At 40.6% G+C, this 18,867-nt stretch overlaps 1 protein-coding gene across 1 annotated transcript; it reads left to right on the top strand.

Annotated features, from left to right (window-relative positions):
* The first annotated feature begins 1 nt into the window (after position 1).
* On the top strand, positions 2–18,253 carry UGDH (UDP-glucose 6-dehydrogenase). The gene is made up of 12 exons (XM_065698765.1): positions 2–195; positions 913–1,079; positions 3,427–3,528; positions 4,866–5,066; positions 5,147–5,344; positions 5,845–5,992; positions 7,186–7,280; positions 9,073–9,203; positions 9,935–10,068; positions 10,876–10,967; positions 11,056–11,166; positions 13,836–18,253. The coding sequence occupies exons 2-12, from the start codon at positions 918–920 to the stop codon at positions 13,944–13,946; spliced, it is 1,485 nt and encodes a 494-aa protein (XP_065554837.1). The 5' UTR covers positions 2–195; positions 913–917; the 3' UTR covers positions 13,947–18,253.
* The last annotated feature ends 614 nt before the right edge of the window (positions 18,254–18,867 follow it).

Genomic DNA, 18,867 nt, shown 5'->3' on the forward strand with positions numbered 1-18,867 from the left:
GAGCGGGGCGGGACTCGCCTCTCGGCGTCCCCGGGATGAAACAGCTGCCTCGGCCCCGCGGCGGCCCTTTAAATAGCAGCTGCCGCCGCCGCCGCCGCGCCGCTCGCAGCGGATCGTTGTGCTGAGCTCGCCCAGCATCCTCACCGCAGTTCCAGCCCGATCCGCGGTGGCGCGGCACCCCCGCGCCCGCCCACAGTAAGTCCCTGGGCTGCAGCCTCAGTGCCGCCCGCGGGTCCAGGCTCTGCCTTCACCGGGGGCTCCCGGGGTGCTGGCGTCCTTTCCCGCCCGCCGCCGCCGCCCCCTCCGCGCCGCGCCGGGTTGCGGCCGGCAGGAACCTTTCGCTGGGCTCCCGAGGCGGAGCCGGAGGCGGCCGGCCCCGGCCCGAGCCGCCTGGGAGGGGAGTGGGATCGGCTGCTGCCCGTTCCCTCCACCAAGGAGGAGGCCGGAGCTGCGGTCTCCGCGCTGGTGGCGCCTCTCCCAGCTGAGGGGCTCCGGGGACGGACCGGGAGCTAGGCCCGGTCCGGGGGTCCTGGCTTGGCGCGGCTCTGCCCGCAGTGGGGCTGCGCCGGTGCCGCACGCTGCGGCCTCGGCTTGTGCCTGGGACTATCGCGGCATCGGCAACTCCCCGGCCCGAGGGGCGGTATTTGTGCTGGTAGGCTTCACAGCGACCGCAGGAAACGCTTCCTCAACGGTCTGTGTGTGCCAGCGCCCCTGCAGCGGGGCAGGCTCCGAAGCCTTCCCGGGTGGGAGAGAGTAACTGCAGCTCGTGTCAAGAGATCAGCCGCGAGGAAGCGTTTCCCCCTGTGCCAGCACAATAAAATCGCCCATCATTAATTATCTATTACTTCCTTGAATTTTTGGCAAGTATTTTCAAATCCTGATTCTCTTTTTTCCCCCCTCCTCTTAATAAAGCAATCATGTTTGACATTAAGAAGATTTGCTGCATTGGGGCTGGCTATGTTGGTGGCCCAACCTGTAGTGTGATTGCACAGATGTGCCCCAACATCAAAGTTACTGTTGTGGATGTCAATGAGGCCAGAATCAATGCCTGGAATTCGGATACGCTCCCCATCTATGAGGTAAACTTCTCTCACTGTTCTCTCTTCTTCCAGCCAGTGTTGCATTGGCTTCCCTCCTCGCACCACATGGCATTTCCACATGGCCCACCTCTGAAGCTTTTTAAGTATAGCACAGTGATGTCCTTCAAAACGACTATTCTGGAACATTTGCTTGTTGCTACTGCTCATTAAATCAGATTTTGAAAATATCTTAGTATGTCTGGTGCAGGCAGGTATTTAAGGAAAATATATGAGGAGCCTACTAAGGAAAAATGTGTATACAGTGAATTGTGCTAAATCACACTGACTTTCTTTCAGAACCCAGTTTAGTCATAGCCTAGTTCTCTTACTTAGAGATGTTATTTGCTGTGTTGTAGCACTATATGAATGTGTGATGCTGAGTGGTGAGCTTATTCCTATTCTGAATACTGCCAAAAGCCAATTGGTGCTGCCCATCTTAACCCAATTATAAGAAGGGAACAGTCATGTTCCTGATTCACTTGTGCCATAAAACCTCCCATCTGGTCCTGGAAGACTAGGCCAGGTAAAGATTACTTTAAGTGTATCACAGTGTCACTTCTTTGTTACGGAATTACTTCAATCTGAGAATATATAAAGCATTTAAAATAGATTTTTTCTTCTTCAGAACTTGTTTGTTCACTCCTTTTCACACTTAAAGAATAGGTCTCTTTCTTTTCTTTCCTTAAATCTTTCATGAGATGCATGAAAGATTTAATTTTATACATTTGAGCTCTTTTCTTTAACAGGAGGGAAAACTTACCTTCACTTGGCTCCAAAAGACAAGGCGTGTTGCCTTGTACTCAGTTTCTCTTTTCCTATAAGTCTTTTGATTCCCATCTGTGCTGTAACTATTGCAGTTTTTCTCTCTTCAAACAAAACCTATACTGTGACTCTTTAAGTGAAGATGAATAGGCCTCCTTTGTCATACATATTCAAAAGGAAAATGTGTATAATGCTCAGATTAGCAGGTGAGACATCAGTAAAGATCATGAAAGCAAGTACATTGTTTTCTGTAAATACTTAGACAGAATGAGTTAAAGTAGAGCTAGTCTTGGCATGTTAAAAAAAAAAAAAAGCCAACAAGAAAAACCCACCTCACAACATCTGCTTCCTGGAATAGTGTCCTTTGCTTACAAAGAATGTACAAAAACTGCCAAGAATTAGTTCAGGCAGTTACAAAATTGAGTCATTGCACAGTGAGGTTTTTGTGTCTTTTTGTATGGTTTTTTTTTTTAATTTCCAGTGTTAGAAGTTGTCTAATGGACTGCCTTTCTATTTACGTCCCAGTAAGACAATGGTTGTTACAACCCATCAAATGTTACGTGTTACTCTGCCTGTGCTGACCTTTGTTTTCCTTTTAGGTAGGCATTTGATATAAAGTGAGACAGCAAAAATTACTTGCACAAGAAAGCTTCTGCTTTGTTTTTCTCTTCCCACTGAACTTTTGCCTTTCTGGCAGTTGCTCAGATCTCTCATGTCATGATAAGCTACTCTCAAGGTGGAGATTTGATTGCCGTGTTACAGTATATGACTTCATTTTTCAAACAAAACTAAAGGCTTCTTTTATCTATGACAACTATATCTTTGTTAAATAATGTTGTAGACCATTCTAACACAGAGGATTGATCATGTACACATGAACTCTTGCTCCTCTTGACTGAGTGGAGGCCTTAAGAGAAGGCGAATTGTTATAGTACAGTATGTGTCACTGCAAAGAATCTCATCCAATGGTACCTGTGATTCTTCCACACTGCAGGTGTGGTGCCATGATAAGTTCAATTTGGTTCAAAGATGTGTGGCTGCCAGAAGGAGTGGTCTTCATTTCCTGTGTGTCTCCACTCCCTTTCTTTCACTGGATCTGGGCTTGCTAATTTGGTGGCAGACCTCTTTGTGGGTTTTTGCATTAAATCAGTTTTAGATCTGATGTTGGGGAGATCATGGAATGTGTAGCTGAGAGAAAAGGAGAGTTGGAACCACCGATTTTCTTTGCAGCCTAAAGAATATTTTAAGACTTCTTGAGTTTAATCATTACCGGTATTTCTTTAATTGCTGCTCATGCTAATAGAATTGAGCATGGGAATAACTGGAGTCTAAAATCTAGTTGTGCAAGTAAAAATTCAGTGTGATTGAAAGCTTTTCAAGACAGCTTTTGAGTATTTTGAATAAGAAAGGGGTTTATTTATTTCACTATGCAAATCTACAGAAACTTTACTTCACATCTGGCAGACTGAAAATGTGCCATACTGAGGGGAAGTAGAAAGTCCTTCTGTATCTGAAATGTCAGTTTGGGCATGTCGTTTACTGTTCTTCTAACTGCATTAATCTTGACTGCCTTTTTTTTTTCCAGCCAGGGTTAAAAGAAGTGGTAGAATCCTGTCGAGGAAGAAACCTCTTCTTTTCCACCAGTATTGATGATGCCATTAGAGAAGCTGATCTTGTATTTATTTCTGTAAGTTGAGGGGGAGAAGGTGGTTGTGTGTGGTGTGTTTGTCTTTTTTGTTGGGCGATTGTTTTTTTTGTTTGTTTTTCTCTTATCAAATCATTGTTTCTCTTACATTAGGAAGAAGCCTTTTTCTGTCATATAGATTCAGTTAGAAATGTATTGTGTTGCAGTTTTCTCCTTGTCTTTTTGGGTACTGTGGAAAAAGTGTTAAGTAAGCTTATTTTCTTTTTGTGTTTCTTATAGCCAGTAGAACATTTGACAAAGAAACAGGCTCTAAATCAAAATGAAAATGTTGATAAATAGTTTGGTTAGATGTCTGGGGTCTTAGGGTAGAATATAGTGTGTATCATTGCAGTGTACTACTGAAATCTGTGGGACTTTAGTAATGATATGGTTCCTAGGCAGGGATGCAAAGTCATCCTGATTATTTGGTTACAAAGATAACTTATTTCTAGAAGCTTTAAAAAAAAAAAAGGGGGGGGGGCTGGCTTTAGTATTTTCTATCTTTAGTATTTCTAACCTGTTGATACCACTTAGAGGTATCCAGTCAAACATAAATAGTGTGATGTTTTGTAATCTAGACAGCTGTTCCTAATGCAGAATGCAAAAGGACTGCTTGCTATTCATCTTGGTAGGCCACAGTTCATTTTTTTGTTACTTCACTCATGTTTTCTTGAGAGCTCCTCTTTGTTAGGGCACCTCAGTACAGAGCTCTTTCTGACAGTAATTTTCTCCATTCATTAAGTCTAAAATGAATGCTACTTTTCTGGAGGATTGCCACTAATACAGCCCATATATTGCCACCTGTCCTTGGCTTAAAACATGCTGTTGATTTTTGCATGTTGTTGCCACTTCTTTCAGCTTGTAATAAAAAGGACCCTCTGTCTTAATTTAAGTGACGTGTTTTCCCTCATGTTGCCTTTTCTGTTTACTTCAGTATAGCAATTTTCAGCAGCTCTGCACTTAGTTTAAACCTACTTAGCACTGAAATCTGTAACTCTACTTCACTAGCTTCATGATTGTGTATCATGCTCCTAACATGGGACAAGAAACAAAAAGTGGCTGGCACTAATCATGAAAAAATTGCTGGTGTTTCTAGAATAAGCTTCACTGCAGCCTATGAAGCTTCTATGAATTGCTCTTGTTTAAGCTCTATTTGAATAGAGGCCACTGAGCTTGCTTTACGTGACAAAATGGGTGATGGAGAAAGCCAGTAGCTGTTCATCTGGAGAAAGATTATGGGCTAGAAGCAAGCTGGACTCTGGGAAGGAAAATGTCTGTCTCATTTTAACAATTGCACCTATTGTGTAAAATTTCTTCCCCCTCCATGTATTTGTAACTAGGTTAACACTCCAACAAAGACCTATGGGATGGGAAAAGGACGAGCAGCTGATCTGAAATACATTGAAGCTTGTGCTAGACGAATTGTACAAAATTCAAATGGCTATAAAATTGTCACTGAGAAAAGCACAGTTCCAGTACGTGCTGCGGAGAGCATTCGTAGAATATTTGATGCTAATACTAAGCCTAACTTAGATTTGCAGGTAAGTGTAATCTTGGAGTTGTATATTTAAAGGCTGGTTGTTTCTTTTGGCTGTTACCTGTTGTTCTTTCTGTGCTCTAGGTGCTGTCTAACCCAGAGTTCCTTGCAGAAGGAACAGCCATCAAGGACCTGAAGAATCCAGATAGAGTGCTTATCGGTGGAGATGATTCTCCAGAGGGACAGAAAGCTGTCCGTGCTCTTTGTGCTGTTTATGAGCACTGGGTGCCCAAAGAAAAAATCCTCACAACCAATACGTGGTCATCAGAACTTTCTAAACTGGTTAGTGTTACTCACCACTGCTGTCTGCAATGAGCAATGGGTGTAAGGGAGACAAAGAAGACTCAGAGTGAGACTTAGAAGTTCACTGATGCTGAGTGGTGCAGCTAGGAAAGACAAACATAGTTGGGAGGACCCAGTATGTATGTCAAAGGATATTCATCTTTTCCAGTTATTTCAGCTGAGCTAACAGATGATATAAACTTTCCCTGAAATCCTTTCCTCACTTTTATTGCTGTGTTATTTATTACTAAGCGTAAACTTCCAGTGCTCTGGAAACGGGTTACCATCATGAAACAGTTAGAACTCTGCAAGTTAAAAACTACATTATTTTGCTTGGGTGCCATTAACTGGCATTTATGTATCAAAGTGCTTATGTTACCATTTTTGTATCTCAGCAGAGTTACAGACTTCAAGTAATCCTTCAAGTAGTAACTCAGGTCTGTGGGCATCTTGATTTCTGGAAAAATGTAAGTTCTCCTTGTTATGTGTTTTATCTACAGGCAGCTAATGCCTTCCTTGCCCAAAGAATCAGCAGCATTAACTCGATCAGTGCTCTGTGTGAAGCAACAGGAGCAGATGTTGAAGAAGTAGCAAGAGCTATTGGAACAGACCAAAGAATTGGAAATAAGTTTCTCAAAGCCAGTGTTGGTAAATGAAAAATCTGGGGGTTGGGTTTTTTTTCTTTCTGGACTTCTGTTTAATAGTGCAATAAGTCTACTAGAAGTGTTTTGAAGTAAGTGATCTGATGCTCTAAAATCTTCTACAGCATAAGAGTATGAAACTATTGCTGCAGAGTACTAGCATAAATCACTTTGGTTTTCTGCTAGTATGTCTAGGACTGAGGTTGCTCTAGAAGCTGGCAATCTGAAAGTTGAGAGTTCAGAGTATATGGTTTATCCTGCCTGAGACTCTGGAAAGAAAAGCCACAACTTTATCTTCTGAAGCATCACTGATGATAGTGCTCTCCAAAATGTTTTCCTGATTGTAACTGCTGCAGTCTTGTTCAGGGGTTGATGCCAGTGGCCTGAGGAAGGGGATGCCTCTAGGTCAGAGTGTGTGATGGCAACTTCTAATTTGTAGAATGAATTCAGTTGTTCAGATATACTAGAGGGTAAGATGTGATAAAGTTGTGATACATCAAACTTCCAAACTTACAGAATAAGACTAAAGCATATCTATATGGCTACAGTCTTCATGTTAAAAAGAATGTATGACTTTAACCTTATTAAATATAACCTCTCCTAGAGCCTATGCAAGAGTGAAAAGCAGATAGCAAAAACATTACCAAAATTCCTATTGGGTTATTATAATTTCTTTTACAACATGTTGCTTCTGGGACTCTGCTGAGCAAAGTTAGGGGTCAAAGATCCCACTGTTAATTGTCTTAGTTCTCCCCTGGCTATGGTGATCTTTGGTTCTTGGCAGTGATTAGCTATCCATTTGGTGATGAGGGAGGAAGGAACTCTGATTAACATACTTGTTCTGAGAAATGTTAATCTAAATCTCTAGGTAGAGGGAGAGCAAAAATTTAGGAGCCTTGTCTACCCACTTGTAATAACAAAAAATCTAGGGGCTACCATATGTTTTCATGAGACTGGGTTAAAACTTCCATTGACCTCAGTGGGACCTGAAGCAGATTTTAAGGCTTCTGTAACTGACTACTTAAGTCTGAGAGCTGGATTTTGAGAGATTCATAACATTTCTTTTGCTAGAAGCAAAATACTTGGGGGGGACGACACATAATGCTGACTGTGCCTGACTGCAAAAAACATTACTTGATTCCAGTGGCTGGTTTACAGTAGTACCTTAGCCACCTGTCAAATAACCATTTTCTCTTTCAGGGTTTGGAGGTAGCTGTTTTCAGAAGGATGTCTTGAATTTAGTGTACCTCTGTGAGGCACTGAACTTACCTGAAGTAGCCCGCTACTGGCAACAGGTACAAGTTCTTCACCAGTTTTTTGAGGGAGTTGTATTTCTTACGCTTTCAGGTATCAGGCATTGAGCTTTTGAGCATTGTTCACGTGTAATCTGCGCTTCAGCTTTAAGGAATAGATATTGATCATCTCTACATTTTAGGGCCCTCAGCCTAACACTGGCATTTGATACTTGTTTGTGCTTAGGGTTTTTTTGGTGAATTAAATTGTCTGGATCAAATGGATTGGGAAGTTGTCTAGAAGTAGCAGTAGAAAATGTGAACCACAAGTATGTCTGGAGTCCAGTATTCCCCTTGTGCTTGGTTATCTCCATCTACTTTGAATTCAAAGCTTCTCTTTTTTCCTCAGGGTCTACTTTTACAATGCCTTTTCTGAAACAACTTGGCAGCACTTTTAAACTTGGCAGTAATTTATAAATGAACATGGTTGCTGCTGCTCCCTGGTTAATGTTAAGGATGGTTGGGAAGATGGGCATGGCCTCAGGCTTGGCACCAATGCAGCAGTTCCAGGATGACCAGCCTGTACTATCAAGTGCTTCCCTACTAACTGGTGAAAGGACCTCACCCCTCTCCCCAGTACTGACTGAGGAGGCAGCTTTAACTTGTGTGGCATGGTCAAAAGAACAGCTTTGGTTTATTTTCCTGATTTTAGGCTATGGTGATTAAGGCATTAAGGCTGCCTAGCAGATGCCCCCGAAATATCCAGCACATGATTTGCCTACCTTATTAGCAGCTTTTTTCTTTTTTTTTTTTTTTAATACTCCTTTTGGTTAGCTTTCCCTCCCCCCCCCCCCCCCCCCCCCTTTCTCCATCCCAGTCTGGTGTCAAATAAATAACCTGCCAATATTAATTACTACTTCATCTTTGGTCAGTTGTGCCACATCCATGCTTAAATCCAGTATTTCTTACACTGTTACCTGGGTCATCATGGCCATGTGGTACTGTTGAAGGGGTTACTTAAGCTCTGTTGGCTTTGCAACAGAATGTCTTTAATACACCCTTCCAATTGTCTGAAGCTTGGTTTGATCTCGCTCATAATTTCCCTTAACTGCTTGTAGAACTCTGCCATCAGAGTGCTGTCTGTGACTTGTCAGCTTCTTGCATTATCTGTGATGTAGAAAGCCACTGGGCATCCTGTTCAGATAGTTTGACCTCCAGCCAGGGGCTAGTCAGCAGTCTAGTTACTTGCTTGCAACAATTAATTCTTACATGAATTGCTTGGAACAAGAAAGACATGTTGTTTTACGCTGTCTGCCTCTAAAGAGGTACAGATTTACGTCTTAAAAACGTACCTCATTAAGACATCTAGTCTATGGGGGAGAGGCTTGCAATCCCATCAGGAAAGAGGCTAACATACTGCATGGACCTTGTGTGGATTAAAAAGGCTAAAAACATTTTCACAGTTGCTATGTATGACAAATAAGTGTACGTCTGGCAATGGGATATCTATGTGACACCGAGTACTCTTAACACTGAAATTGCTTTCTGTGATTCTGCCTAGAACACAGTAAGGTATAGATTTAAAAACCAAGCAGTCTGAAAAAATGCTAGCCTTTGCACTACATTATGCACACATGCTATCATGCATTAGCATATGTAGTCACTGATTAAAATAGGATTTGATAAGTAATCCAAAGATAAATCTACAGTTAATTTATGACACAGCATAAACATTTAGCTTTCTCTTTTAAGCCTGTATTAAACTTGTGTAGGTAGCTTGGCTTGATTGTTAATAGAATCTGTTTGTAGTTTGAAATTGCTTCCTTCTGTACTATCATGTTTGATGTAATTTCAGGTAATAGACATGAATGACTATCAGAGAAGAAGATTTGCTTCCCGCATCATTGACAGTTTGTTTAATACTGTTGCTGATAAGAAGATAGCTATTTTAGGGTTTGCATTCAAAAAGGATACTGGGGACACAAGGTAAGAAAGCAAATTCTGTTCATTAATGTGGATTCCCTCCACTTGTCACCAGCTACGCAGTTAAACCCCCCAGCTGAATTGCATTAATAAAGCCAGATCAGATATGGGACCCTTAAACTGTTGTGACTGAGTTGATTTGTAACAAGTATTAGTCTTTCTCAGCTGGGTGAGACAATTGATTCTTGACCTCTACAGCATACTTGAATGGCTCAGATTCTAGAGCAGATCACTCTAGTCCTTATTAACCTGTGTAAGCAGAGAGAGATTTTTTTTTTTTTGACAGAGCCCTTCCATTCTCCACAGAAAAGAATGCAAATGTTTTCTCAAATGGTTCAAAATTACCATATGAAGCCGAAGTTTCAGCTTTGTTTCCCAAAGGTGGTTACTTCTGTTTTCCTGCAAAGCTCAAACTTGATACAACTGTCCAGCTGCAGTTTGTGGGGAATGCTTACAAGCTAGAGGCCTTGTTAATTATGGTCAAAAGATGTCCTGAGGCTTAGTAACTCTGTGGCATGATTCAGCAAGACAGATGTAAGCTTGTTTTTTTGTATTAATCTTCTTGATGTCCCTCAAGACATCTAATTTACTGCTGGCATGGATTACCACTATGATTTTTAGTATAAACCTGGTATAAAAGCTCTGGCATTGCATAACATATCATGACATTTGAAGACTTTTAATTGCTTACAACATGCCACCTGGTTCTTTAATTGATTGATTCGCTTCCCTAGGGAGTCATCCAGTATCTATATTAGCAAGTATTTAATGGATGAAGGAGCAAAACTCCATATCTATGATCCTAAAGTACCTAAGGACCAAATAATCTTGGATCTCTCACATCTGGGTGTCTCAGAAGATAACCAAGGTAAGAATGCTCATGTAAAGTTTATTTTCTTCCTTCCCTTCCCACCCTACTCTCAAAACACACAAGTTGGTTTAAATACTGTAAATTTATCTTCAGGTTTTCACCATGATGATGGTGTGCTGTTGGTTACACTTACTAAAGATTGTTATAGGTCAGAGGATTACTGTAACTCTTCCTCAAGTAATCATCTATGACTAGAAACTTCTTGGAAAATCTCTAGAAATTAATTTTTGTTCCATTTTCATATTGGAGAGGGGGAGAATGGAGATGATGAATGGGGGGAGAAGGATGGATCAGATGTGAAGAGAATGGTGGAAAATGAGCTGTGATGGAGTGAAGGGTATTATGTTTTTTGACATGCCTTTGAGTTAGAGGGGGAGCTGCTGAGGCAGTCAGGATGAAGGCAGCTGCTAGTGAGCCATGTGTATCTTTTGTTGTGTGAATGGGGTTAAATACAAACTGTGATGTGCTGTGTTGTAGAGGCAGTGACCTTTGTGAGAGTTGGTATGTGAACACTCCATAGTAACTTCTAATTCTAGAGATGCTCTTGACTGTTTAAATCAAATTTGAATGCTTAACTTCAACACTTAAGGGCTCTGACTCTGTTTGGATGCTGGGTGCAAGCTGTTTTCACTCAAGTAAGTGAAATCAAAGTGATAAATATCTTGATTGTAAACATCTCTGGGTAAGTGACTTGAAACCTGGGTTTTGTGTAGGGCAAGGAAGAAGACTCGTTTGCCAGTAGTGCAGCAGATTCGTGCTAGGTATGTGTGCAGAATAGAACTTTTATTTTTCCTTCTGTTACAGTGTCTCGGTTGGTCACTATCAGTAAAGACCCCTATGAAGCCTGTGATGGAGCTCATGCCCTTGTAATTTGCACTGAATGGGACATGTTTAAGGTAAATCTTATCTTCAATTTAAACTAAAGCAAAAAGAGGGAGTGTTATGCTACTGCTTTATTCTACCTGCTTTGATTGCCTTTTACAGGAGTTGGATTATGAACGTATTCATAAGAAGATGCTGAAGCCTGCATTTATCTTTGATGGTAGGAGACTTCTGGATGATCTTCACAATGAGCTACAAGTCATTGGCTTCCAGGTAATCAGCTGGGTGACGCTGCTTACTTTTCTTTCTGTCTGCTTTCTTCCTTCTTTTCTCTCCTTCTGTAGTGACTGAGTAGCAATTGAAAAAATCCTCTTCAGGTGAGGATTTAGATCTAAACCTATCTGTACCTCAGTCTCCTCACTAGCGCTGTCTTCCTCCATTACCTTACTGTTTCCATAGATTACTTGTGTTAAGATCCAAGCTGCATCAGACTAGGATACTTATTCAGTAGTATAAGCATGCCTTAGAATCATAGAATCTGTGGATTTTTAGGTTGGAAAAGACCATTAAGTTGAACCAATATCTGAATGCTGTTCTGCCCTTTGGACTGTGGAAATCATTCAGATTGAGATAGGTGTAAAAACCTGCTAAATCTCATTCTTAAATTTGTTCTAGATAACCAGCAGGATAATTGCCTCCAAAACTAACCCCTTCACTGTTTCCTCAAGTCCTGTGGTCTTTGCTGCTACCACCCATCAGAAGGGCTGAGCTTAGCATTTGCTGTGTGTTATAACCTGTGCCACACCCTGTACCTGGAAACTTACTTGAACATCACCAAATGAAAAAGGCAATGTCTAAAACTGACAGTAACAGAATAGCAGAACATGCTTCCTTCAGAAGTAAATGGAAGCCGTAAGCCCCTTTTAGTTCTTCACAAAAGACATAAAGCAGGTTTACCTGCAGCTTTAAGCCAGACAAGGTGTAGTGCAGGTAACATGTTTACCAGCCAGTGAGATCCTCCACTTGGACAGATTAAAAGAAGCTTTGGACTTTCCCTGAGTTCTGCACAAGGCTGGCTGCCACTGGAGTTGAAAGCCTTGTATGTGAAGATGCTTCAGCATTTCACTGACTTATCTTCAGAAGTGTTACATGGGAAGCTAGAGAGGACTGATTAATGTCAGCCAGAAGATCAAAGCAATGGTCTGTGTTTACACCCAAGAGAGGGCCCAAAGCTTCTTAACTAAGCATTTTGCTAAGCTAATAGCAAATTATATATCAAATTATAACCCATATGATGTTTTTCTGAGGAACTTCTGTGGGTCTGTGTCTTTAAAGACGTCCCAAATCAGAAGCTCTATTTCATAGCTCTTGGGTAACTTTTCTTTTGAAATTCTAGTTGAATTTTTAACCAGTTTGTGAGTTTGCTTTCCAGAATCCAGTTTGTCATCCAGGTTTATTAGCTGGATTTTTAACCCAGAATGTCATTATGAAGACATTCAACAATTGACCTATATTTTCTGTGTGAAATAATAAGGATTTTGTCTTAAAAGGGCAGCCCCAAAAATCTAATTTTCTAGGTCCCAAGTCTTTTTAACTGCCCTTGTTTAAAAACTATTGTATAGACAGCCTGATGCCAATAGCAGTTCCGTTACATACACTCCAAATTTATGGATTTGAGCTGTTATATTGTGGGGTTTCTTTTATTCAACCTAGAGTTTAAAAACTTTAAACACACCTACCATTTCAATTATATCCTGTTTCCACAGTGAAGCTCAGTTTGGGGAATATGAGTGTGAAGCTCTGTAATTATAGGTGAAGTAATTTCTGGTTTGGGAAAATCTGCTCAGGTTTCAAGTAGAGAATGCAGAGTGAGCCTTGATTGCAGGGCTTGAAGCACTTCTAGCATCGACAGAATTTGATTAATAATAAATCACCAAATCTGTGAATAACCTGATAGAAGCATTTCACCTAGACACAATCACAACAAAATCTACAAGCCAGATCAGATGTGTGTTGTTTTATTCTGTGTACTCCTGAGTATTGTGATTACTTGAATGATGGCTACAGGATTCTTTACTGATGTTTTTTTCTCCTGCTTAAACTACTCGCTTATTTACACTGTTCATGAACAGGCTTGTATAAACTGATTTAACCAGCCAGTTAAAGCTGTTATGGGCAAATACAGTACTTATACCTCACATGACTGTTTGAACAACTCTTAACTCAGATGTCTCTCTAAAATATATTCATCAAAATTCAGTGAAACTTTAAATAGCTGAAATATTTTTGTCTTAAGGAGCACAGGTCAGATGCAAAACACCAAAAGAGGAAAGCCACAGCTCTCCTTGCTTGCTGGGTCTCTGAACTGTTTTGTTACTTGGTGTTTTATCCTCCACAAGCTCTGTCTGTGGTGATTTACATTAGTCTGACCTAGAAATTATGAGAACCTGTCTCGCTCTTAGAATATTGCAGTGCCTGGCTTGTGTGTGTTGGCTTTGTTATGTGCTTTCTCTTGCACAGAGTTGACTGCCTTTAGCCTTATTTCAAACACAACCCACTACATTAAGGGGGGGGGGGGGAATCTTCTATCTGAATTTACTGGATATAATTTTTTAGACAAAGGAGGCTGAACCCACATTCTGTTAACACTCAATCATTTTATGATTTCTGTTCTGTTCTGGTAGTCCTATGGAAGATGAGGCACATGAATTTTCAAATTAGCAAGATGCAGCTTTAAATAGGCAAATTAGGTACCTGTGGAAGGCTGTGTTTAGCAAAAACCTTTTTGCAACTTCAATCCCAGAAAAACTGTCCCTGGGCATGCTGTGCTTTGTGTCTTGTATTATTATAGTGTCATGGTCCTGAATGTGATTTATAGTTTTCCTCATAGGCCAACATGCTCAGCTTAGCTTGCCACTTATGAAATGTGTTTTCTCTTTCAGATCGAAACAATCGGGAAGAAGGTGTCAGCCAAAAGAATTCCTTTTGCATCTTCATGTGAAATTCCTAAATTCAGCCTGCAGGACCCACCTGTCAAAAAACCGAGAGTATAATGTTTGATAGGTGCTGAAGGAATTCTGTGGACCTTCTTAGTGATAATAGCTGTAAGCCTATGCTTTTTTTAAGGAAAGATATTTTCATAAATGAAACCAATTTTACACTAGAAATGGTACCTGGTACATGTGAATTCAGTCTAATTTCAAATCTCTATTTTTATAGCTTTTTTTTTTTTGTTACTGAAGATGGTACAGATCTGTTTTTAATAATGAATCATCTTTTAAATGGAAAAGTTACCTTCGAACTGCAGATTTCTGCTTCCGGAAGTGTTCCTAAACTGCATTTTGAATGTTTCAAATTATATGAAAACAAAAGAAAAAGTATCTTTTTACTTCAGTCTTGTTATGGAGAGTGATCAGGTAATTCTTTACCCAGCTAAATGCTTGCTCTTAACTGGCATTGAAGTAAAAAGATAAGTGCTAAATGAATTTGGAAGGATTTGGGTTGAGCCCTAAAATAGAGCTGACTGCAACAATAACACCCCTATTCAGGTTGGGATCAGTTGGCACTGATGCAGTCTAAACTGCCTCTGTTGGGAGGCCATGTAGTTCCACAGGTATCTTATCATGTAACTAATGGCAGTGGACTGGCAGCTAGAAGCTGATCCACTGGCAGATCTTGACTTATGATTCTGTAGTTGTCTTGCCTACATTCCATGTGCAGCAACATAAATTACTGATGTAATCAGATTCCTGGGGCAAGTCTTTCCAATACAACCCCTCTTCAGCAGAGGAGCATTCTGCTTGTTTTAACATTCAGTTTAAGCAGAATTACCTAATTCGGTGTTGGTCCAAGCAGAAAGCAAATACTGGCTTTGAAGCTACCTGATGGCTCTTTTTCATTCCTTTCTGCTTACATACTTCATCTGAAAGCAGCTTTCTTAATGAATCTGCAAAAATTATTCCCTGCTGTTAAATTATGAAAAATAAAAATTCAGCCCATAAATTAGTCAGCTTGCTACCTCATTTAATTAGCAGGAATGAATACTTCCTGTGTTATCTTTTTTTTTTCCTTATTACTTTATTTCTACTTGTTTTTATTACTTTCAATTGGCCAGTGAGATTAAAATCCTTGAGATGACAGAGTTTGCATTTGGCTTGTTGCATGGGGTTGTGAAACGGAGGGGAGGACGGAGGATGACCGTGAACAGGTTTCAGACTAGAAAACATAGATGTCTTAGCTGAATAATCATAGTGTTGAGATGTTGGAGAATTATCCTTTAGCTAGTCATGTAATACCTTCTGAATTTATTCAACAGATGTGCCTTCAGTTATGCTGTATCAATGGTTAAACAGAGCACAAGATCAGTGTCGTCTTGGTAATGAGTGCTATTAAACTATTTACCCACAGAAATGTAGTTACAATTTAAGCTTTAGGACAGATATTTGAAGATTTAAGGAACTTGTATTATCTACTGAAATTTTTATATGAAACAGTTATCTGACTGAAATAGCTGTATCTTTGAACCAGGTGCTTTCAGATTCTGCATGTTAATGGCTTCCACATAGGGACTAACTATGCAGTGATCACTCAGCACTTTGGGCAAATATGCCTCAGGCTTTTTGTCCCATCCTTCTGTGAGGAGCACATCAGAAGCCACTCAAAGTGACTGGGGAATTGCGGGGGCTTAAACTGTCATCTTTCATCATGCATCTCTTCTTGATTCATAAGCTGCTTTCATACAACACCCACAGAGCAGGGACAACTCTGTGATACAGTTGTAGTATTTGTAAGCATTGCAGTCCAACTGGTAGATCACCCTGTCCTTGCAGGTGGGCATCCTCCTGGCTACCTCTGCCCCTGCAACACCTGAGAGGGGAGGCTGGTCACCTGTCCTTGGGGTACTGACAGGTTGTGCTCAAAGATCTCTTCTCCTGAATTGTGTTCAGGGTAGCACAGCACCACTTCAGGAATCATCTTAAGAGGGAGGGTGAGTAGAGGCTCCAGAAAATTGGGATGTATTTCAGAAACGCACACAGCTGCAATAGTAGTGCCTCTGGATGTGAGCTGTCCTCTTGGGTTTGAAGTAGATGGATGAACTGCTAAGCTCTTGTTTGAAACATTGCTCCTATTAGGAATGTGCAAGGCTGGTCAGTTTTCCTGAGGCATCAGGAGATGGAGGAGCTAGGTGCTGTACTCCTATTCCTGCCCTGTTTCTCCTGCAGACTTAATCAAAGCCTGGATAGTAACTTGTGGCTTAAGTTGTAAAGACTCAGCAAGTTCATTCTGGTGGGATCACTCTAACTCTCTTAGGAAAGGGGGAGCAGCAGATCCTTTCTGAAGGGCAGCAAGGGGTAAAACTTGTACTGGCACTTCCCTTGCCTTCTGAGAGTCAGCTTATTTAGTTTCTTGGTGACAGCATTCTTTCAGTTCACCACTGGGATTGTGGAATGAATCCAGTCTGAACAGTTGAACAGTAGAGCATGCCTTTGGGATACAGCAATACTTACCTTGCATATGTAGGAGAACCTTACCACAGGCTGAAAGAGTGAGCTCCAGAAGCTTTTGCAGCACTATGAATCATAAGCCATCTTCTTCAGGGTACAGTTGCCAGGGAAATAATTGGAGGTGACTTGTATGCCTGCTTTGAAGGCTTGAGTAGTGCACATAGAGATGGGGTTTAATGCTGTTGAGCCTTTGTCTATAGGATCTTACAGCAGGTAATTCTTGATGAGAATTGTGTAATGGGCTCCTGTGCTCTGAAAATATTTTTTTATGGGGTTCTTAATAAAATGCAATCCCACAGCAGCACTGCTTTTCACTGTAAAAATGGGAATACAAAGCAAACCCAGCTTTAATACAAGCCTATAAATAGTATGATACAGACTGTGTTAATTAAGTCCTACCAAAGTCTTGCCAAATAGAGTAATTGTAAATGCCAGGCAAGATGTACTGTTTTACTTGTGTGTCTGTGAAAGTAAAACTGGTCTGGGGCCAGGCACATGTTGCCAAGAATATTGCAAGTGAATAGAAGATACGCATTTTTGACCAAGACTAGTTAGTATAGGAGTGGTCAGTGGTGAGATTTTGTACTTGCCACCAAGTTTACACTTCTCTCTGTCAGCTGAAGTTCTTATAGTGCTATAGTCTTGCCCAACAGGTAAAGTTTAAAATGAACTGTAAAATAATGCAGGGAAATGAAATAGATTATCTGGCTGATTTATAAGAATACTGGAGTTGGTTCTCATTACTTTTTCCATTACAAGCTAAGAATTTCCATTACAAACTGAATTTCCATTACAAGCTGCACATCTGCAGTAGGTTGCCACATGTTGTAGTAAGGCATAAGTACTTGACATCCTTTTAAATGAAGGGGACATCAATATTACTGATAAAGCAGGAAAAAAAATTTAAAACTATTCTTAAATGAACCCTGGCTTTGTTGATTTGACCTGAAGACTCGAAGCCACTGGAAGATGGAGTTCTTTAGTTGCATAACATTTAATTAAGCTTCATATGGTGTAGTAGATCGATGCAGTGATGCTAAAAAAGGCTGTTCCTTCTTTTAAAATGTGTCAGATTGAAATAACATTCCCAGAACTCAATTTGATGTTTTTCTGATTGCAAGGAAGATTAATGTTTCTTAAAATGTTTTATGGCTGCTTTGTTAAACAAACTGACAGAATGATGTGATTGACATTCTCTTTTTGTATGTCACTAAACATGAAACTTAATCGGAAACAAAAATGAGACAGTCATGAGACCTGTGCTGAATTTATAACTAGGAGTTCTGTGAGACCTTAGTGCTTTAACATGGGATTATGGAAAAACTGAAGGGGCAATAGCAAAGGAAGATGGTTGTAAAAGCAGGATTTCTTAACTAGGAGAAGAACTTCAGGGCTTGTCCTCATGCTCTTTTAAACAAAGCACCCCTCTAGTTTATGAAGTTAAGATGTGGCTGCTTTCCTTAGAAACCACAGCAAAACATGCAGTTAGAGAAATGGCTCATGTAGCTTCTGAAACTTGGTACCAGCTGGCAGTTGTGTAAAAGCCTAAGATCATCTTCCGAACCACCCAGCAGCAATGTGTAAGATAATTGTAACGTGAAGTAACACTGGACTGTGTTTCCAGAAGCATTGTTTCTCTCACTGTAAAGAAATCATGGATAATTACTGTTATGTTTGATAATAGCTGTATGGCTCAGAACTCCTTTTTTTTTTCCCTATATTTCTGGTGTTGATATGCTGCAAGAGCAGTAACTTGGCAAAAGCTACTCTAATACTCTGTTAAATCTGCTCTGTAAGCAAGCCAAACCAAGCATTTATAGTAGGACCTGTAATAAAGGCTGGCAGATGTTAAAACATGTTGGGTATCCTGGGATTATTGTTGCATCCCTCCCTCCCTCCCTGCCTGCCGTGGTGGAGGGAGCAGTGAATTCCCATACCATAGCTGATAACCTTCCACTGCTCTGGTGTTCAGGTTACTTCAGCTGAAGCAGGGCATTTTTTGCTCAAAGCATGTCTGGTTCCAAGATCAGTGGTCAAACTTTTACTTATTAAAAAAGCAGCCCTGCCTTTCTCTCTGCCTTTACAAAGTACAGCTAGTGAGACTTGTTTCTCTGTTCTCCCCCCTCCCCTGTTCCTCATGGCTTAGGTTTCTCTTCCCATAATTTACATTGTTTAATAAGTACATTTCTTCTAGCTCAAGGTTACTTGTCTACATAATGCTTTACTATTGCTGTAATTAATTTTGTGAAGTCAGTTGTACATCACTGGCCCAGTCGTATCATCTGGTTTTTGTTGTTCCTGACAATATTGAGTCTCTTTTCTATATTAACTTGTTGATAAGCCATTTTCCTTCTAACATTTTGCTGAGCAGGGGGTGGGTGGAAGGTCCATTCACTCTCCTTCATACAGACTACAGTTAGTTTAGTTACAGTAACTTACCACAGCCAGCCTTAGGATTACCTGCATGATG

Source organism: Lathamus discolor, chromosome 1 (genome assembly GCF_037157495.1).
Source record: "Lathamus discolor isolate bLatDis1 chromosome 1, bLatDis1.hap1, whole genome shotgun sequence".
In the NCBI taxonomy this organism is placed as follows: domain Eukaryota; kingdom Metazoa; phylum Chordata; class Aves; order Psittaciformes; family Psittacidae; genus Lathamus; species Lathamus discolor.

Coding starts and splice junctions, on each gene's coding strand:
- UGDH (XM_065698765.1), top strand. CDS start 918: ATGTTTGACATTAAGAAGATTTGCTGCATTGGGGCTGGCTATGTTGGT. Junction 5,993..7,185: donor GTTTCTCAAAGCCAGTGTTG/GTAAATGAAAAA, acceptor TTTCTCTTTCAG/GGTTTGGAGGTAGCTGTTTT. Junction 10,968..11,055: donor CTGAATGGGACATGTTTAAG/GTAAATCTTATC, acceptor TGCCTTTTACAG/GAGTTGGATTATGAACGTAT.